This window comes from Podarcis pityusensis (genome assembly GCF_964106645.2).
Source record: "Podarcis pityusensis genome assembly, chromosome: 7".
Taxonomy (NCBI): Eukaryota; Metazoa; Chordata; class Lepidosauria; order Squamata; family Lacertidae; genus Podarcis; species Podarcis pityusensis.
In genome coordinates this window covers 87,310,186-87,331,264 of record NC_138031.1, presented here as the reverse complement: position 1 = coordinate 87,331,264, position 21,079 = coordinate 87,310,186, and the positions used below count along the sequence as shown (strand labels likewise).

At 41.7% G+C, this 21,079-nt stretch overlaps 1 protein-coding gene across 1 annotated transcript in view; it reads left to right on the top strand.

Moving 5' to 3' along the window:
* Window positions 1-21,079, top strand: part of PSD2 (pleckstrin and Sec7 domain containing 2) — a 52,185-nt gene that overhangs the window by 6,080 nt on the left and 25,026 nt on the right. Inside the window, exons 2-6 of the mRNA XM_081015155.1 lie at window positions 6,317-6,905; window positions 7,792-8,280; window positions 12,035-12,229; window positions 17,290-17,370; window positions 20,601-20,713. Of these exons, the coding sequence (XP_080871281.1) occupies window positions 6,358-6,905; window positions 7,792-8,280; window positions 12,035-12,229; window positions 17,290-17,370; window positions 20,601-20,713 (1,426 nt within the window). The 5' untranslated portion in view covers window positions 6,317-6,357. The remainder of the gene's footprint in view (window positions 1-6,316; window positions 6,906-7,791; window positions 8,281-12,034; window positions 12,230-17,289; window positions 17,371-20,600; window positions 20,714-21,079) is intronic.

Here is a 21,079-nt window from a genome sequence, read left to right as displayed (position 1 = left end):
TGATGGGAGTTGCAGTCCAGCATCTGGAAGGTCACAAACTCCCCATCTTTGCTCTAAGGAGTATTTTGCAAAGGAGCCATGAGTGGTTTCTCTGCAACAGCAGTTCTTGAATGCTACAACTAACTGCACACTTTGCAGTGATAGCATGTTGATTAACAGTGCAGGTCCTGTAAAGGAACTGAAAATAGGGTTGCTGAATTTCAAACAGTGAAAGGTTCTTGAGCAGTGTTCCTGATATGTCCGGGACATATGGCAACCCTAAACTGAAAAGTCTTTTTCTGATGTAAGTAGGCGTCTCAAACCAGGAAAATTTAGTTTTAAGCACCACTGAATATCTTAGCTGAATGTGATCTAAGGGATGGAAGAGTGATCAGTAAATAGGATCTGGGGAATAAGTAGCCACTGAATCCATGGAGTATGTACCCCTGGAACAGAGTAGTGGAAGAGTAGCTAGAAGACAACAAAACAAGGGAAGCAGGCAGGGATTTGAAGATAGAAAGGGCTAAAGAGGAAGGATTCAAGGTGAGGAACCTCACAGAGCAACACAAAAAATGAAGGTGGATAAAAAGCTATGAATATCTCTGTAAAGGGACTGTGAATATCTCACACCGCTTTTTCCTTTTACATCTGGGCCTACAAAGAGGGACAGGAAACAACCCAATCTATTTTAATAATTGCCTCTGATTGCCAGAATACAACAACTCAGCTAGCAAGTACAAAAATAATCTCTTTGACATAGATGGGAAGACGAAGGACAGTCAGATGTCCAAGGTCAGACATAGCAATTTTATGACAAGAAATTGTTCTGAAACTGATGGCCTCTCCCTCCACCCTATAGGCATTGAATGGATTTTAAAATAAATATTTTGCCAATAGGGATCTTTGAAAATTGTAAGTTGGTATGTGTGAAAGTAGCTACCACACATAGCTTAACCTTCACCCACTTGCCTCTTCCAGGCATCCATGATTTATTAGTTAGCTCCATGGACCAGCAGCTGGGAATATTTACAGCAGGACAGCATACCCTCCAAGTGTCCTATTTTCCAGGGACAGTCCTGGAATTACGAAGTCCTCCCAGCTTCTGATTTGATCCTGGAATGTCCCCCCATTTCTCCCACCAGTGCCACTGAGCTCAGGGAGGAGGAGAGGCTGGAGCTGGTCCTGAGCAGCGGCAGCAGTGGCAGCTGCGGGAGAGCATCCCATGGCCACCACTGCCGGCCTCCTCCCTTGGGCAGCTTGTAGCAGCGCTGGAGAATGGACAAGGAGGATGAGAGATATTGGAATTACGTGGTGAGGAGGAGGAAGAAGAAACTAAACAGAAGACCAAAGAGATAAGGCAAAAAATAGAACAAGTGGACTGTGAGATCATGAACTGGGAGTGGTTGTGGATGACTCGATGGAGGTGGCAGAAAGTTCTGTTGGGGAGGTGTGGGAACTTCCAGCAGTGAGGAATGGGCGGCCAGCATGAGCAATGGAGCAAGAGAGAAATAGCTCTATGGAAATGCTCTGTTTGGCTAAACTGGCGTGGGAGATCTTGGCATGGAAGAGTTTGCTGAAACTGTTGACAATGCAAGTTATGTTCCCCTAGGAGGGTAACTTTGAGAAAAGTGAACTAAGCTGCCCCCCGCCGTGCCACAATGGATTAAAGTGTTCAAATATTTTGGGTGGAAAGGGAAAAGAAGAAGAGGAAGCATGATTGGATGAACATTAAAATAGACAAGAATTTTGGATCATGACTTGGCTGAGATTTCTTGGAACTGTTTTAAAGAGGCTTTATAAGAAATTGGATATAGAAACTGGAGGAATGCTAATTTGGATTATTAGAAAATTATTATAAGGGTCATATTGTGCTGTCTGAGTGGTTAAAATTTTAGGGCTCAGCTTGGGAATCTAGGAAATTGGCATCTTGCTGAAGGGGAAACTGGCTGGATTTTATTCTGGAGTGCATATGTTAAATATTCAGAATAGTTGTTACAGACGACTGTCAGACAGGGAGGCGGGAATTCCTTTTTCTTTTTATATATTTTAGTATCTTTTATATCAAGATTCCTTTATTACGAATCAAGGAGGGCACACACAGGAAGGGGACATGTGGAGGTGGGAGGTACCTGCAAGAAAGGCAGGGCAGGAAGGATCTCTCAGAGGGGGCGAAGAGAGAGGCACCCAGGTGAGAACTGAGGGATCTGTGGATACATGATATGATATGCATAACATGCATGTGATAAACTGTCTTCTAAGTTAGTCCTTCTCTATTCTTTTCTCTTTTTCTTCCCCCTGTACAATTGTGTTTCATATTTTCTTATAAATGACTTTGAGTTTTATTGTTTAAGGTTTTTAAAAAACTTTCAATAAAATTGTTATTAAAAATAGTGAGTGTGTCACAGGGGAGCTGGCAGTGGGTGTGTATGTTTAATTGTTTTTAAATTATTGTTTTTCCCTAAGTTTTTAGCTACTCTTATTTTATCTGTAAGCTACCTTGAGTCTTGTCAGGGAAGGAAGGAAGGAATGTAATAGTAATAGTAGTAGTGATGATGATGATGATGATGATGATAATAATAATAATAAATCATTCCAAATTCAACTTGTAATCTTCAATAGGTATTTCTGTTCTCTAAGTAATCCCCATTGATTTTATACCTATGGATTCTACTTTGCTGCTGTTGATGATGTTGTCCTTTCTAGCAAGGAACAAATGATATTCCACTGCCAGAAGAAGGAGAATTTAAGGGCTTGATGCAGAAGTCTTTGAAAGAAAGGCTTTTACTGTCCTTGCAGCCTCCTTCCATTTCACTGCTAACAAGATCAGAACCAGTTGTAGTGGCAATTCAAAGTCATCCCTGCCCCCTGCTTTAGTGCAACGTCCAGACCAGCAGTGGGAATCCTTCCAATAGCACAGCAATAAAATTACCAAGTAAATCCTTTTTGCTGCCTATTCAGTTTTAATGAAAAACTGGTCTGGTACCAAATCAGGCTCCTAAAGCAACTACAGTCTTGTTTCCAATTACAAGCAAAGTAAGGCCAAATTCTTGCTTCTTTGGTGGACGTTCTTGCCATGTCCTGATCACAATAATGAAAAAGTAGCAGAGCTGACCCAATTTGACCACAAGGCAAAACGGGGATGGGAAAAACTGGTAGAAATGTTCTGGAATACTTTCCTGTGGGAGTTGCCATGTTATTGATGTGCAACAATCTTTTACACAGGAGAAAAATAAGATACAGCAAAGAACATAGCAGCTAATAGATATAGATCAGCAGGTGATTTGTTGTGGATGAAGTGTATGTTAGACAAAAGTTGTGTTGGGCCAGTAAAGGGGGGGGGGGGAGCAAGACCTTTTACTAGGGTTAACAAAAATACACAAATTAGTGAACACGATTTATAATATTGTTCTTGAAAACTCTTGTTTAGATGTTCAAGTGTCTCTGTGTTTGAAAATTGGAGAGAAAGAAAAACATCAAACTCTGTAGTTTATAACAGACCTGAGATAAAACCAATATATCATGTTCAGGTGACAAAATGTATGAAAATCTTAGCGGATTCGGAGTATAATCAAAGTGAGGAAGACTGTGATGAAACACAAACAGTTCAGTTTCCAGCATGTTGAGGGAGTTGGGCTACAATTATAGGGTTCCATGAGATGGTGATAAACCCATCCTTCTCTTGAGGCAAGCTGAAAGTGAGGACATGAGGAGCAACTATGTTCCATAAATTTGTAGGAAGAGATGTTGCTTTAAAATGAATGAATAGGCCTAACTACCAAACTAAACTACTCACTCCATTTCCATTTCCATCTCCTTGATGACATCGCCATCACCTATGACAGCCAGGCATAAAAGTAGGGATGTTATGTTCATTCAAACAGGGCACTCAAAAAAACCAGGGTCAAGGCAAGCACAGCTCTGTTCATGTAAATCTTGCCTCTACAGCCGCCATCCCCTTCACTGAGCCCCAAACTCAAAAACTGGAGTGGTGGCAGATGCTTGCAAGCCCCAGCAGAGCATCTTTAGTCCTCTAAGCCCATCCCAGGGTCCTTGAAGCACCCACTGCTACCTCTGCTGCCATCTCCCCTGCCCCAAAGGTAAGTTGTTAGATTGGGGAAATGTTGGAAGAGGAGGTGGGAAAGGTGTCAGGTAAGTTGTAGCAGCTCAAACTGAGCACCTTCAAAAGATCAGCTTCTTTTGGAGCAAACTACAGAATACTCGTGAATCCCCAACATAAAGTCTTGGCTTTACCTCTTATTTCTCAGTTTGTGTTGTGCCCCATATTCTCTCTATGGTTGTCACACCAGTTCTTTCTTACAGGAAGTTAATATTGTTCAGTTCCAGCAGAAATCAGGGCTCACTCTGGCTGGATCTAGACACAGCAAAAATAACACAATTCTGTTAAACGTGTTGTAAGCTTCTGTAAACATGTTGTAAACACGGATGGTGCTGTGGGTTAAACCACAGAACCTAGGACTTGCCGATCAGAAGGTTGGCGGTTCAAATCCCTGCGATGGGGTGAGCTCCCGTTGCTTGGTCCCTGCTCCTGCCAACCTAGCAGTTCGAAAGCACGTCAGAGTGCAAGTAGATAAATAGGTACCGCTCCGGCGGGAAGGTAAACGCCATTTCCGTGCGCTGCTCTGGTTCGCCAGAAGCGGCTTAGTCCTCCTGGCCACATGACCCGGAAGCTGTACGCCGGCTCCCTCGGCCAATTAAGCGAGATGAGCGCCGCAACCCCAGAGTCGGTCACGACTGGACCTAATGGTCAGGGGTCCCTTCACCTTTACCTTTAAGCTTCTTAAAGGTAAACGACGTTTGGTAAAGGTAAAGGTAAAGGTAAAGGTTTGCCATTGGCAAACGATGGGACTCCACAGTGCCACCTGGTGTCACAGTGTTGTAACTCATATAAAGCGCTTTTTCTTTTCTAGAGTCCTCTGTCTCTCAGCTGCCCAGTCTGCTTCCTGCTTCTAGCTTCTCCTTCACACATCTCTACTCTAGCTTTGACAGTTGGGGGGGGGGCTCCCCCATTTGTCCTCTGGCAGAGAGCCATTTCCTTTGTTGTTTAATGACCCATGCTTAGGGGCCATTAGCAAGAAACTTGTATGCCTATTCCAGCAATTGGATCCTTGTTGGATATAAGACTCAGGCATACAGCCTACCCCCACCTCACCCCACCCCCCAAACACCTCAAAACAGTATGTATACCAAAAGTATGGTCCTTCTTTTGGTTCCAGCCAGTAAAAGCCCTCCTTGAATCTAAATGAAATTTCCTCATTACACACCAGTAAATTCACATTTCCAATCACCCTACTGGTGTGATACATCTCAGCAGTATTCATGGGAAGCAAAAGGTGTTACTCTTGCACTGAGAAAGATATTTATAACTAACTTGTCAGCAGGAACAAAACTGCAAATTTGCACATTTTTGCTGTAGTTTAAGGTGTTACGGAAATTACAAATATTCTCTCATATGCCAAGACTATAAACGCTGCCAGAGTGAAATTGCCATAATCTGCCTTGAGTCTTTAGGGCAGGAGGTGCTGTAAATAAAGAATTCCACTTTTAACTGCAAGGGAAGAAGAAGAGTTTGGATTTTGCCACACGTGATAGTAGTCCAGCAGAACGTAACAGTCTGCATGCTCTCTAGTTGTCAGCATTTCCCAGTTCATGGTTAAGAAGAGCCCACACAGTTCAGTTCAAAGCATAAGGTGTGGAACAGCCTCCCATCAGATGTCAAGGAGATAAAAAACTTTTAGAAGACACCTGAAGTTGGGAAGTTTTTAATGTTTGACATTTTACTATGTTTTTATATGTGCTGTAAGCTGTCCAGAATGGCTGGGGGAACCCAGCCAAAAGTGCGAGTATAAACACACTAACATAAGAGATGCTAGTGCATTACTGTATGAACTATTCTACTAAGTACAATTCTCTGGTCGTAGAAGTAAAGCTGTTGTGATCCAAATATACAGAGTGATCCACTAGCACTTTAACATGCTAGCTCACCATGCTTTACCAACACCACATAATGTGATACTTTCAGCTGAATTATTTATGTAGGACCACCAATGGACAAGGCACTTTACACAGTATGATGCTTTTGTTTAAAGGCTTAGGAGTTAGGGGAGCAATGGAATCAGGGGCAGGAAGGAAGAGAAAGGTGGACATGTGCCAATGCAGTGCTTGGTGCTTGGGTTTTCTTTTGGCTGGAGATGCCAGGTTTTAATAAGCCTTACCATCATTTAACTGTCATTTAATTTTAAAGATTAATCAGTTGAGATTCTGATGTTCTCTCTCTCTCTCTCTCTCTCTCTCTCTCTCTCTCTCTCTCTCTTTGTAGGCAATATTCAAATCAACAAGTCAAGCCAGAACCAACAGAACATGAATGGAAATATTCCATTTTCACAGACACCAGCCCCATATAATGAGCCACATACCTCAAGCATGCACCTAGCCACAGTCCTCTCGAGTGAGAGCAAGTGGCCGACAGAGCCAGCAGAAACCCCTGGCATCACACCCAGCGTCCGGAACAATGCTGACGAGCCACCCAGATCAATGTACAAAGGCACAGATCAGGGTTCCTGTGTGGAGAATGCAATCCAACATCAGGGAGCAGCAGCAGACACAAGGAGGGAGAAGGCTCTGCAGCAGGGAAGGGGACAGCAAGAACAGTCAGGAAGTGCCAGGGACAGTATCAGCAGCCTGGTGCTGACAAATGGGTTACACACAGAGTCTGAGTCTGGAGAACAGAGAGATTTTGACAGCAAGGGGGAAGCTCTGACACAGACTCAAACCACTCCGAGGACTGGTGCTGCTGCTTTGGAAAAGAACACGTTGCTATTCAGCGAGACACTCAGCAATGCAGGGTTGCATCTACAGCAGGATGTTGCAGAGCTGTTTGATCTGGAGGATGGAGAAGAACAGATAAGGTAACAGAAATGTAGTCCATTCATTTGATACTCAGATTAGTGTGTATGCCTTTGAGTTTCTCCTGAAAGCTGCCTTAAGCTGGGACCTGGGTTTGGGAATGCCACTACCCAAAAAACATTTTCAAGGCTGCCGCTGGCTCAGTAGGCGCCTTCCTTTGCAGCCGCTTTTGTTCCTCCTTTCCCCAGTGTGTCAGCTTTTTATTTAAAGGACTGGTATTCCAACTTGCAGCCATCCCCTGGGGTTGTGCCCTCTGCCTTCTCCAACAGGAATTCCTAGGCAAGTAAACTTCCTTGAGTGTTGGGTGGGCTGATTCAGATTTCTCACCTAAATAGCCTGAGCAGCCCCAGGGTTCTGTGACTGTGGTACCTCTTTGACACAGAATCCAGACACAAAGGAATTAATTATCAGAGGAGTTGTGCAGTATGTCTTGTATGTCAGAAGCTTCTTGCAGCCTTGCCCAAATGTTTCCCATTTTGGAGCCAGATTCTGTCTTCTTGGTTCTATTTATCATCCTTCTATTTATCAAAGAATTTATCATTCTTTGAAGTTCTCATTCCACCCCTTTCTCTGCTAAAGAAGCAAACTGCTTTACTTGTTTTAAAAATTAACGGAAAAACATTTTGCCTCTTCAGCATGTCATGGAGGTGTCTAAGAAAATACCAGCCTGTTAGACATTTTCTGGTCTTAGAGAGCATCTTGTGTTGACTAGATTATTGCAAAAGTTATATTCTAGGATCAGGTATGTTTCACTGCAAAAGCTTTCCTATATTCTGTGATCTGCATCTCTACTCTTGAAACCCAATTCACAAATTATACTATCTCTGAAAAAAATGACATTCAGTGAGTGCAACTTCTTTATTGTTGAGTGGTATGATTTCATTTCAGCTTCACTGGTGCAGAATGCAAGCTAAGTTGCAGTGATGATGACAGGGAAGATTTTGCATTCAAAGACATCAGGGATGGATTCAGTTCTACCTTTGAAAAAATTGTTGAATCTGACCTCATGAAGGGTACATACTATAGCAGTCTGGATTCCTTGGATGTGCTCTCACTGACAGATGAGACAGACAGCTGTGTTAGCTTTGAAGCTCCACTCACACCTCTTATTCAGCAAAGAACTAAGGAAAGCTCTGAACTTTTAGAACAGAAACTCCTTGCTCACGGGAAGGAAGTCCTGGAGCCCACAAGAACAGATAAGCAGGAAGACGCAATGGCCGGGGCGATAGATGGTGACTCTGGGAGCCCCCTGAAGCATTCCATCACCAGCAGCCGGTCCGAAAATGTGCTGAGCAGGGTATCTCTGAAAAACATCCCAAATGGGTACCACATGGAGAGACCAGAAGAAGATGCCACAAGGCTTATTAATTCAATCAGGTAAAATGACCCTCTTATACTAACAGCTGTCAATAAGTTGGATATTTGCAGTTGATTAACTATGCTGTTTCAACCAATTATTCACTAATGAATCGCTTGAAAACTCAGCTTTATTTCATATTTTTGATGTTGTTGTTGCAGTATTTATAGAGCTGCAGGCTTTAATTAGTCCAGTTAGTAGATCAGTCTATGAAAGTGTAAGTTTATTAATTGTTGGATGCTAAATTCGATTGAAGAGGGTGATGCATGGATTTTGTTTATTAAATTGTTATCACATTTTCATAAGTATCTTCAGAAGGCACTTGTACTGAGATTCTGATGACATGCAAATATATTCCTAATTAATATAAGCCTAGTTAATGTATTAATTGGTTAAAGACAGATTATCAATTGTATTTTTAATAATTAATTAATTAATTAATTAATTGCATTATTAATAAACTGGTGGCAATCCTATACCCACATACCTGGGAGCAAAGTCCATTAAACTTAATGGTACTTATTTCTGAATATAGGTTTGCACTTTAAATTGCATTAATTGGTCAACAACCCTAATTATTTATATATTGCCTCAGTGCTTAAGAAAGCAGGGTCGGGAGGGAAAGGCAGCATGCAACTAAAGGAGTTTACAGTCTTAGTTTTTACTATAGGAGAGAGAAGGAGGGAAGAGATAAATGATGGAAATATATTATCAGCGTTTCTTTCTATAGACTCCACTTCTTGTTCATTCACCTTTAGAAAATGCTCTCTGCCTTCAGGAATTCTGCTAGATGTGATATCAAATGTCTTAATTTGCACCTGACGTGCAAGTTTTTAGGGAGTTAATAATTATCTAGTTTACTGTGGGCACCGACAGTTGCCAAGATCACTACAAGCAGGGAGGACAATCGTCATCATTTTCTCCACTGCGAGATGAGCGCCGCACCCCATAATCGCCTTTGACTGGACTTAACCGTCCAGGGGTCCTTTCCCTTTTCACCTTACAATGCTTAGGAAAGCCCCTTTTCTGAAGCTGCTTGTTTGCATTGGGAGGAAATCCCTCATCAGCCCCAGTCCACTTTGGTCAGGGGCTTCCTTTACACCCCACAGAGGGCCTGTCTTCTTTCTGCTGCCCAGAAGCAAGAAAGTCCCCATGGCAGGGAAGTCACTGTTGCTTTCTCTCCTCATCGCCAGCCAATATAGTCAGCCTCCCACCAACCAATCCCCCCATTAGCACAATATCATTCCCTAGGTAATGTCAGGCTTGCTGTTATTAAGCCCTACTCCTTGATGCACTATGTACAAAAGAATTTTTTTAAGAGGCTTTCTTCTTGGTGACATAGGGACACCACTTCAGAATCAGGGACTATGCCATGCTATGGCAGATATATGTTTGGTCACGTAGCTCCTTGGCCAGTTCTATATAGAGGTGAGAAAGCTTGATGGGTGTGAAGTATATTGCAGATCTGGTGGGGTGGGAAGAGCAGGTCATGTCATGTTCTGTACAATTCATAGTCTAAAGTTGAAGAAATTACAACTGTAGCAGTGCTGAGAGGGCAGGTGGCTTGCAGTGGCAGAAATCAGATTTTTACACCCTGCGCTTCCATGATTTGATATTTGGGGTATCTGTAGCATTTGGGGGTCTTCGTATGATTCTGTTCAGGCACATCATTGGTTTTGAAGCCAGAGGAGTTGCATATTGTGTGGGATTTGGCCCATACAATGGGTGCCTAAAACCAACAGATGATGGCTATGATTCTAGTATTAAATGATAGTAGCTACTGAATGGCAGCAAAAGTGTTAACTGTAAACATTTGTAACAACAGTTTGATTCCACTGAATAAAATAAAATAAAATAATTAAAATATGGAATATAAAATAAATTATATTAAATAGATAAAATATGGAATATTACAGTTCTATATAAGCTTATGAATGTAATCAAAATTACACAAGGAAAGAGAATTCTGGATACATCTTAAAATGAAAGCTGTAGTTTTATTGCTACTGCAATGAGAGATATTTTTAAAATGTAAGTTGTTATGGGATTTCATGTTTTCATGTTAACTGCATTTTCTATTTTAAATGTTAATTAAAAATGTTAGTTTTCAGTAAACTACCATAAAAAGGCTACATCTTTGTCTTATAGTAAAGTTAGATTGAAGTTCTTTAGGATAGGTACATTTTTTTCTTTTTTCATTTGCAAAACGCCATATATTCTAAAGGTGCTATAAGGCCAGTGCACAGTCCCAAGGCAGAAACCAGGTTAAATCCCAGATGAATGGAATAAATAAGATGTATGGAAAGGAGGACATATCTAAAAATGTGTCAAGATCAGAGCACAGGTTTCAAATCATAACAGCCTAAAAGGGCCTTAAACATTCGGCTCTAAAGGCTGCTTCTGAACATTGTCACACTAGAATCTGAGCTCAGGTAGACAAATGCAACATGTTTTGAGATGGTTGTGGTTTTTTTGTGTGTGTTTTTTTAAATGATATTTATTAAAATTTCAAAAAATACAAGAATTACACAAAAACAAAAAATAAAAATACAAGAAAATACAAAATACAGCAAGAAGAATAAAAAAAAACCCTTATTAAGATATAACAAAGCAATGAAAAATAAAAAGAAACATACAAAATAAAAACAGTTAAAAACACATTAATTTTCCATAGCATATCTTCCTTACACTTATTTCCCCGGACCTCCTCGTACCTCCCTTTTTTGTATTCCAGTTCAGTTTGTTAGTTCAGCAAATCCTTACCATTAAGCTTTTACCCATTTATAAACCTTTTTTCATATGTCTTAAAATGTTTTGAGACGGTTGTGTTTCTGCTCTGCATGGAAGCGACATCTCAGCCCATTGCTTCTCATCTCTTTCCATGTACTTTAAGCGATCGTTTATAAAAAATATACTTGAGTGTTCCATACTCATAGTGCATATGTTTTGTACCTGAAGGCAACCGGTTATGAGGCCAAAGTAGCATGAATCTTAACATATGTTAACAGCTGTCTTCATAATAAAACTATCCTATCAACTCATTAATCTGGAAGTCTTAATTGATGATCTTTGGCTTCTTGAGAGACCACAGAAACAATGGTTACATATCATTTGAATTGTTTTGTACGGACTGAAGCTGTGCTCCTGACTTACCCAAAATCCTGGTATATTGTGAAGTGTGACCCCTGTATTCCAAACATCCTATATGTGGAATGCTGAGGTCCTCGTCAGACATTTTAAGATGGGATAGGCAACCCGGGGGCCGGGTGCAGCCCATTCGCCTTCTCAATCCGGCTCGCGGACGGTCCAGGAATCAGCGTGTTTTTACATGAGTAGAATGTGTCTTTTTATTTAAAATGCATCTCTGAGTTATTTGCGGGGCATAGGAATTCGTTCATCCCCCCCCCCCAATATAGTCCGGTCCACCACATGGTCTGAGGGACGGTGGACCGGCCCACGGCTGAAAAAGGTTGCTGACCCATGTTTTAAGATAAGGCAGAAAAATCCTGTTTTGATGATCCGAACATATAACATGTAAGAAATGTAAGAAAAAATACATTTAAACCAGTGTCTGCCAATGTGGCATCCGCTTGTGGGAATACTACTCTCATATCTATTTGAGCAACTTTTCAATGTAAATTTGGGGCAAAAATATAGTACTTTGTAAAAACAACATGGTTTAATTGGTAGGGGTATTGTTGTGCCTGATAGCTTCACTACCCTGTTAAGCTTTTGCTTATTTAGCTGTGTGTTGTTGTTGTTTTGTCCTTGCAGTGATGCCAGCATAAAAGATGCCCTTTCTGACTCAGACTCTGATATGGGCAGCACAGAACAACTTGACCAGGGAAGCACAGACACCCTTGTCAATGGCTGCAAGGCAGACAACGCGGCTGCCAAGAGATTGGCCAAACGCCTGTATCACCTTGAAGGTTTCAAGCACTGTGATGTAGCCCGCCAGCTGGGAAAGAAGTAAGTGCCATCATCAAAGAACCAGGATAAGTGCAGAGCCAAAGGGGGAGGGGTTTTTTTCTTCATGAAAGGGGTGCCCCCCCTTTATTGTAATTTGCCACAGAGTATGAAAACGTTTGCAAAGGTCTGGAAGTGAGAAGGAAAAGAGAACATGCCCCTGCTTTTGTAGCAAATGGAGCCACTCAGTTCCCTTACCCTGATCCAGTTGCACATGAAATGTGGATGGAGATGCTCATTGAAGGAAATGCAACATGGGTGAAAAAGATCCCCATTTGATTGATCTGAATGTTCATCCTTACCCACTTTGTCCCAACTAGTCATGCCTACTAAATAGCCAATGCAGTGTGACCAGAGTGGGAGAGAGACAGTATACTCAGAGCAGACCCACTGAAATTAATGGACTTAACCGAGTCATGTTAAGAGAGCCAGTGTGGTGGGATGGTTAGAGTATTGGACGAGGATCTTGAAGAGCAGGGTTTGAATCTGCACTCAACCATGAAGTGCAGTAGGTGACCTTGGGCCAGTCACCACCTCCTATCCTAACCTAGCTCACAGGGCTGTTGTGAGGATGAAATGGGGAGAAGAAGCATGTAAACCACCTTGAGATCCTTGGAAAATGAAGGTAGTATATACATGCAATAAATTAAATAAATAAATAAATAAATAAATGTTCATTAGTTTCAATGGATCTACTCTGTCAAAAAGCATAGCCACCTCTGGTTGCAATGTAACATTCCCATGCTCTCTATGTGGTTTCTGAGTGGCTTTAGAAAAACTTTAAATAAATAAAAAAATCACCCAAGCAGCAGCAGATTGGAGAAACACTGGTTGAGAAAAGTATGGAGAAACTTTGTTGAATTTATAACATGAAAGGTTTCCCGCTAACATTTCTCCACCACCATTATTATCTAGACAATCTCCACAGTGGAAAAAAAAGTTTAAGTTTCCCCAAATTCAGTTCCTCCATGGAAAGCTTCACCCCTTTGCATAGGGTTTAATTGTGTCAGGGCTCACTCAAGGCTTTATCTTGGAATCTTTTCCATTTGAGGTCTTAGCCCGGGGACACATGCATAGGCACCTTTTCCCTGAGCACCTATAGAGTCAACTTCCACCAACAGTAAACTGTGGTCAGAGATTAGAGACAGAGTGTGTCTTTCAGGGCTTTGTGAGTGACTTCAAGGCTTGCTTCAAATCAGCACCGCTCCCTCCCTCTCTCCCTCCCTCTCTCTAATATTTTATTATGTGGGGAAACTGAGCCCATGTTCCTTGTTGTACTTCTGCTCTTAAGGCTTACTGTATGGCAAATCTCAAAAGGGTCAATATTTCTTGTCCCCATCCCACAATATTAGCATTCACATTTAAATATATTTTGCACTCAAATCTATGTCTTGAAACTAAATGGGGCAGTTTCCCATCAGAACACTTATTTCTGAGAGAAGGGGCACCTACTAATTTAAAGTCCCAAACAGCATGAAAATAGCTTTATTACCATGTCTCCCGAAGGGCACATTGACCTCATTTGCTGAAAAAAAAGGAACCTGATTTTTGAAGTGACAGCTTTTCCTGACATTGTGTTCCCGCTTTCCATTTTTGTTTCTAATTTAAAGTTTAAAGAGAGAAAGGAGAGAAATGATGGGGAAGAGGGCTGGGGAAGCATTCCCCAGAAACAAGCAAAGGTTTGATGCTTAAAAAGGAATAGGCATATGCTAGAGATTTCAAATCTATTGGGTCAAGTCTTCAAATATAAACTCCACCTTTCTATACAGCCCTTCATCTGAGGATCACAGGGTGGTTTACCATATAAAAATGCAAAAACACACAACAGAGCAACAGGCAAACCCAATAACCCCGACAGTTTAATAGATTGGTTAAAACCAGCAGTGTGTCTTGGGCCTAGAGTTGGCCGCCCATACAGTTGGAGCAGAAGCAGTCTTCCTCGATGAGCAACCTGGCTGCTGATTCCTACACCCGCTGAAGTTTCTGAACCAGCTTCAGAGGCAGTCCCACATATAACGTGTTGCAGTAATTTAATCTAGAGAGGCTACCAGAGCATAGACAACAGAAGTTAGGCTGTCCCTGTCCAGATAGGGGTGCAGCAAGGCCACCAGCTGAGGCTGATGGAAGGCAATCAGTGCCACGGAGACCACCTCAAGCAACAGCAAAGGATCCTGAAGGACCCCCAAGCTGCATTCCCACTCCTTCAGGTCTAGGCAACTGCCCACTGATAGTGCCATAGTTTTATTTGGATTCAGCTTCAGTTTGTTGGCTCTCTTCCAGTCCATTACCAAAGCAAGGCAACAGTCTAGCTCATCCACTGCCTCACCTGCAGATGTAAAGGAGAAGTATTATCACCAAGCCCAATACCCTGCAATGCAGGAATCTCATCTAAAGCATCCATGATAGATGGCCATCCAACCACTGCTTAAAAAACTCCCAGGAAGGAGAGCCCACAACCTCCCAAGGGAGACTATTCCACTGTCAAACAGCTCTTGCTGTCAGAAAGCTCTTCCTGATGTTTCGACAGAATCTCCTTTCTTGTAACTTGGAGCTGTTAGTTCGGCTTGCTCCTTTTTGATGTGACAGCCCTTGATATATTAGAAGATGGCTATCTTATATCCTCTTGGTCTCCACTTCTTCAGGCTAAACATACCCAATTCCCTCAACCGTTCCTCAGAAGGCTTAGTTTCCAGACCCTTTATTATCTTCGTCACCCTCCTCTACACACATTCCCATCATGACTTTCTCTGCTTTTCATAGTTGCTCTCTGGAAAGGGAAATATAGCAACTGAGCTAAGAAATTGCTCATGAGATGACCAAAAGATGCCAAATGACTAGATCAAGGAGAAAAGGATATCGCCTTGCTCTGCAGCGGAGACATCTCTGCTGTGCTTGTGCTTTCTAAGCCTAATTTCTTTCTGCTTTTACTGCTTGTCTTTAAACACTGCACAATATGACTGGTAAATGAGATGGCTTGATCCAGGGTTGGCTAATTCTGGCCCAAGAGCCTTCATCTGAGGGTCACAGAAGAGCTGTGTGTCATCAGAATATTGCTGACGATATACTCCAAAACTCTGGCTGACCCCACTCAGCAGTTTGATGTAGAGAGAGAACCAGTGGGGTGCTTATGTCTGGAAACAAACTCTTTAGGAAGGACAGGCAAGGGTGTCACTCTGAACATCTAGGAGGTTGAGAATCCCAAAAAGGGCAGACTGTTCCACAGGAAAAAGTACTGTGGCTGGAGATACCAGCCCCACCCTGCCTAGGAATGTACTGTTGTCCTCCTGACCATAATCCCCATGGTGGTCTTGAGAGAGTTGGCCTGGTGCTACATGAATAAATATCCTAGGAGACAGATGGGTAGCCGTGTTGGTCTGCCATATTCGAAATAAAAAAATTCCTTCCTGTAGCACCTTAAAGACCAACTAAGTTAGTTCTTGGTATAAGCTTTCGTGTGCATGCACACTTCTTCAGAAGTGTGCATGCACACGAAAGCTTATACCAAGAACTAACTTAGTTGGTCTTTAAGGTGCTACAGGAAGGAATTTTTTTATTTATCCTAGGAGAATTATTGTTCCAGCATTTATGCTGTTTCAGAAAGGCAATATGAAAATTTAATAACTCAAAGGAATGGAAATGCTTTTTCTTTGAGACGGTATGTTTTTTAAAAGACTTTTATTCTTTTATTCTTACTCCTTCTGGAATACTAGAGCTGCGGCAGGAGTTAACAAATGTGATTTCAAGTATACATAACATGTGAATTGGAGTTTCATGTAAAAACACACTCCTATCAATCACAATGTTTTCTTTTTGTTCTTCTTGTTTGCTTGGCACAGCCTGGGGAACAGTGGTCAAGATGCTTTGATTATTCACAGGCATTTAGCATGGCAACAAATGACTCACTTTTACTCTCATCTCTATCACTTACTGGTAAATCCCACATTCACCAGCAATGCTGGGAAGCTGTGGAAATTAATGTGCTTTTGTTACATATATTGCTTCTCCATATGAATTGTATATATACTAATAAATGCATTTGTTAAAAGCAACAGTGATGGGACACCTTAAAAACTAAAATGTAAGCTTTCATAAGCTGTCATAGACAACAGTCTACCAGGTAGACAAATAGACAACAGACTATCAGGTGCCATAAGACTCTGTTCTTTTTGCTGCAAGAACTACCCATATGAAAATTCATTTATTGCAACAAATCAGTGCCGGTAGATATGTGCAAAGAGCAATCTGGATGTGGCGAATTTCAGCCTGCACCAATGAGTGGCACCCAAAATGAGAACAAAATCTGGTAATTTACCCAGGCAAGCTTGTTGTGAGAGTTACCATAATATGACTGAATTTTCTGAAATTTCCCACTGCATTCCTGAAAATGCTAAAAATGATTGGTAAATGCCAACATTTATCAAATATCCAACATACGTACCTGTTAAGAGCCCACCTCTTCTCTCTTTTAGTGAAACATTCCAAAAATAAATGCAAAAAATGTAAGCTGAACGAGGAAGCCTTCAAAGGCTAACAACACAAATCTTGGAGTGCAGCCTGTCATTGCAACAAAATATTCCATATCCTTGCTTACCACATCAGCTCCAGTTCTTTGGTCTGTATAAAGCCTTCATTGCTAGCAGTTCTCCTGGCTAGCTCCCAAGTCCTGACAGTTCGTTTAATAACTGCTATTCACCGGTCACTGAGAATTCTAGTGTCTGCTTCATTAATACAATAATGAAGCTAACATTAAAAGAGGGAAGGACGTCCAAGTCACAGAATGAGTCAAAAATACATACATTTACATAGTGAACTTGGAGCATGGGTATTTTTCAGTCAAGTGGGATGGCTTGGCTCTGCACTTGAAAACCAATGGGACTGGAAAGAGCTCATATTTGGCTGGATCAATTTCACTATGGATTGAAGATGTGCTGGACGAGTATCTAATGTAGGAACACAAACCCATGTTCAGTGGGTTTAGAATCTAATTAGAATCTAATTGTGGAATTAGATTCTCTGGTGAAGAGTATGCAGACGTACACTGACTGTGGCCTCTTTAATTACAGTAATGAATTTAGCAAACTGGTAGCAGAAGAATATCTCCGTTTCTTTGACTTCACTGGACTGACCTTGGATAAAGCACTCAGGTGAGCTGCAAGGGCAGGGATCTCAAATGCGTGAGTTAGAGGTAAGGCCCCACACTATCCATTTCTGTTACCATCATTTAATTTCAGACATCTCAGGAGTCTAACAAAAATCAAGCACTTTCAACTTGATTGCATGTCTCCTATGTCTGGATTCCTCTTTATTTACAAATACTGCCTTTAAATAGGTTAGTTTTATCAGCCGCATTTTGGGTCATCAGATAAAGGGCAGGCGACTGGGTGGCGGGCCGAGTGTAGTAATGACACAGCTTCATATTGTGATGCTTTTCACCTATATCTACAGGCAGGGTGCTTTGAGTTTTGTATGTAGGCTGGGAAGTGGGAAAGGGCTGTTGGATCAACAGAAGTCCCAGCGCTGGCTCATATGTTGCCTCAATGAAATAACGATCAAAGCTGAAGATTAGCATTGCCTTTTTTGTTCCCTTTCTGTTCCCTTTGAAGATCCTTAGGGCTTTATGAAACATTATGAGCAAATATGTGTGATGATAGCCTGATAGCTCCTTCAAATAGAAAAGTCACTTAAGAGTGATTTCTCACAGAGGTTTCAAATGTGTGTTTGCCAGTAGAGTGTAGTTCCAGCAGGAGAGGAGGGGTAGGAATACCTTTATCCACTGGAAAAAGCCCTTCACGAAGCATCCCCCCCCCCCATAAAAAGACATCTGGTTTCAGTATACATGATTCTCCACAACATTTAGTCAGATTCCGTTTCAGACTTCAAGTCCTTTCATTTAGGACACCCAGCCTGTTTAGCCAGAGTACATTTCTTCTCAGTCTCTATTCCCATCTGTTTCTCTCTGCTGTGCATTGCACTTCTTCCTCCTGCTAGGTGCTGGGCTTGGTCCAAATGGTTACTTTCTGTATATTTGGATGTCATCTAATACAAGCATACATTTCCCCACTGAAATAGCAGGTCAGACTGTTTCTATATCTGGGAGAGCATTTCCCTGCTTAGCTTCTAAATATTTTCAAAATTGCTGTGTTGAACTGCGAAATGAGACTGCCTGGAAGCTTCAGCTACACTCAGTACAACCCCACACCATCTGATGAATGAAAGCTACTGGGAGCACATCACGCCTGTACTATGATGTCTGCATTGGCTCCTTGTTCTCTTCCAGATACAATTCCAGAAGGTGGCTTTAAACTACATGGCTCTGAAGAGCTTAGCTCCAATGTACTTTGGAGACATCTTCACTCGCAGATCCCTTTGCAACATCTGAGATTAGGAGCTTGTTTTTACAGTTTGTGCAACAGATGAAGACAGCAAGAACATGAAGAGAGACTTTCTCTCACTAGAGAGTCACACTTGGGAGTATAAACCCAAGTATCTTCCAGATGTGTTGTAAGACTTTTTGGGTCATAGGAACATACGAAGCTGCCTTTTACCAGGTTGTTTGCCCATTTAGACAGTTCTCGTCCTGAGACCTGTGGGTATAGGGTGCTGTACAAATTTAATAAATAATAATAAAAATAGTAAAACTCTGAGTGCTTGTCCATACTTCTGCTTGTTCAGCACCTCCCCCCATCCCCACCCAGAGAAAGCCACACTTTCCAGCTGAATTGAGGCAAATGTCAATCAAGTTTTCCACAGATGGACGTTTGTTACAATTCAGCGGTAAAAGAGGATTTTCCTGGGGAAAGCAGTGGGGCAAACAGAAGACCGCTTGGACAGAAAGCACAGGACAAGTGGAAAACCTCTTGGACCCGTGCTTTCTAGGCATGGGATAAGCAAGGTGTGGGCGAGCACTGACTGGCAGCCTTTGTTCTCCAAATCCTCAGCCTGTGGTCTTTCCCATTATGCGCAATCAGATCCTTTAAACTGTAGGTGCAGATTGAACTGGGCCTTCAGCACACAAAGCATGTGCTATGGCCCCTCCCTGGGTCTCAGGCTGGCAAACAGAAGGAATTGTAATTATATTTTTATAACATAGAAACATTTTTTCCCTGTTTTGCTGGAAACTTCGTGCCTTTGGTGTCCACCTCAACTCCTCAGGGTTGCACAGGCTATAAAACTAATTATTTAAGGTTACGAAGGCACACAAAATGGGAAGCAGTGAGAGGAGTTGTGCTGGTTGTTATAAGTGGCATTCCAGGTTTAATCCATGGCACTCACATAACCAGAGCCCACAGTCCTTCTGGAGTGCAATAGAAATGTTTAGGCAGAGGCAGAGATGGACAGATGGGTCTGGGTCTGGTTCTTCTCAATTTCACATTTGCTCATTCATAAATTTATTCTATTTCTGGATTAATCTGCATTTTAAAAATAAAATCTGCATAACATTTTGTACTTAAATAATATTTTATTTATCAACGTACACATTTCTAAATGTATTTTATCTGAATATATGCATTTGTAATGCATTCTGTAATGCATTCTTTACAGCAATTAACTGTATCAAAATATGAAGTTTTCCCCCTTTCACATGTTAGTCCAGGAGTTGTGAATCAAGTCAGATTCATTCATTCATTCATTCATTCATTCATTCACCTAACAAGATTTATATACTGTTTGATTGTAATAAAACCACCAGGTAGTTAACAAAAAGAATAAAACTTTTAAGGCATCAATAAAGGACCACTAAAAACATTCAAAAGATAATTCAAATCACTGGAAAGCTAAAACAAGATCAACACATGTGAACTTTCTCTACATCTGGGTAGTCAGATGCAGTCCCTAGGTGGGGCAGACCCACTGTAGCCCTGTGCCCCAAATCCCCCTTGTGCAGAGCTGCTCCCAGAGGTCACTATGGTCAATGACGCTGAAAGCCTCAGTCCTGTGCCTTTTTTCATCCCAAACCAGGTATGGTGTTGGCATGCTCAGCTACGTGGAGATTTAACAGTTATAATGAATAGTATAATAATAAATACAATGGTACCTCGGGTTAAGTATTTAATTTGTTCTGGAGGTCTGTTCTTAACCTGAAACTATTCTTAACCTGAAGCACCACCTTAGCTAATGGGGCCTCCTGCTGCCGCCGCACCGCCAGAGCACAATTTCTGTTCTCATCCTGAAACAAAGTTCTTAACTCGAGGTACTATTTCTGGGTTAGCAGAGTCTGTAACCTGAAGCGTCTGTAACCCGAGGTACCACTGAAGTAAACTGTGACTTTAGAAGTCCCAGAGCCACATCCATTTTAGGTATCTCACGGCCTGTGATCAGCAACTTTTGTCTCCTTTCAATTTATTTGCTAACTTTCTTACCTTTCCATGTCTAGAACATTCCTAAAAGCCTTCCCCTTGATGGGAGAGACACAGGAACGGGAACGTGTCCTCATCCATTTCTCACACCGATATTGCCAATGCAATCCAGAAGAGAGCACATCAGAAGGTAACACCACCTTATGTTCAGAACTGGGCCTTTTTGCCCCACATAGCACCTTGCCATAACATAGCTTTTTGAGAGGCTTGCCAGTGAAATCTCCCTTAAAAGTTAACAGAAAACATGCAGAGTTTGGCAGAATGAGTAGAAGGGCTCCCAAAAACAGAATAACTGGCTTCCCGCGTTTGAAATAACTCAATGCATTAAATGCACGTTACTATCTAAAGAGGAGTCGCCCCTCCATCAATAAGAGCCTAAAATTATCTAACTGCACCACAGGAGAATACTAATACTGGACTGGCCTATTTAGGATCTTTGTACATATTCCTGAGAGCAGCACTTTGAACCCTTGAAATGAGCTTTATAATGGTAAGT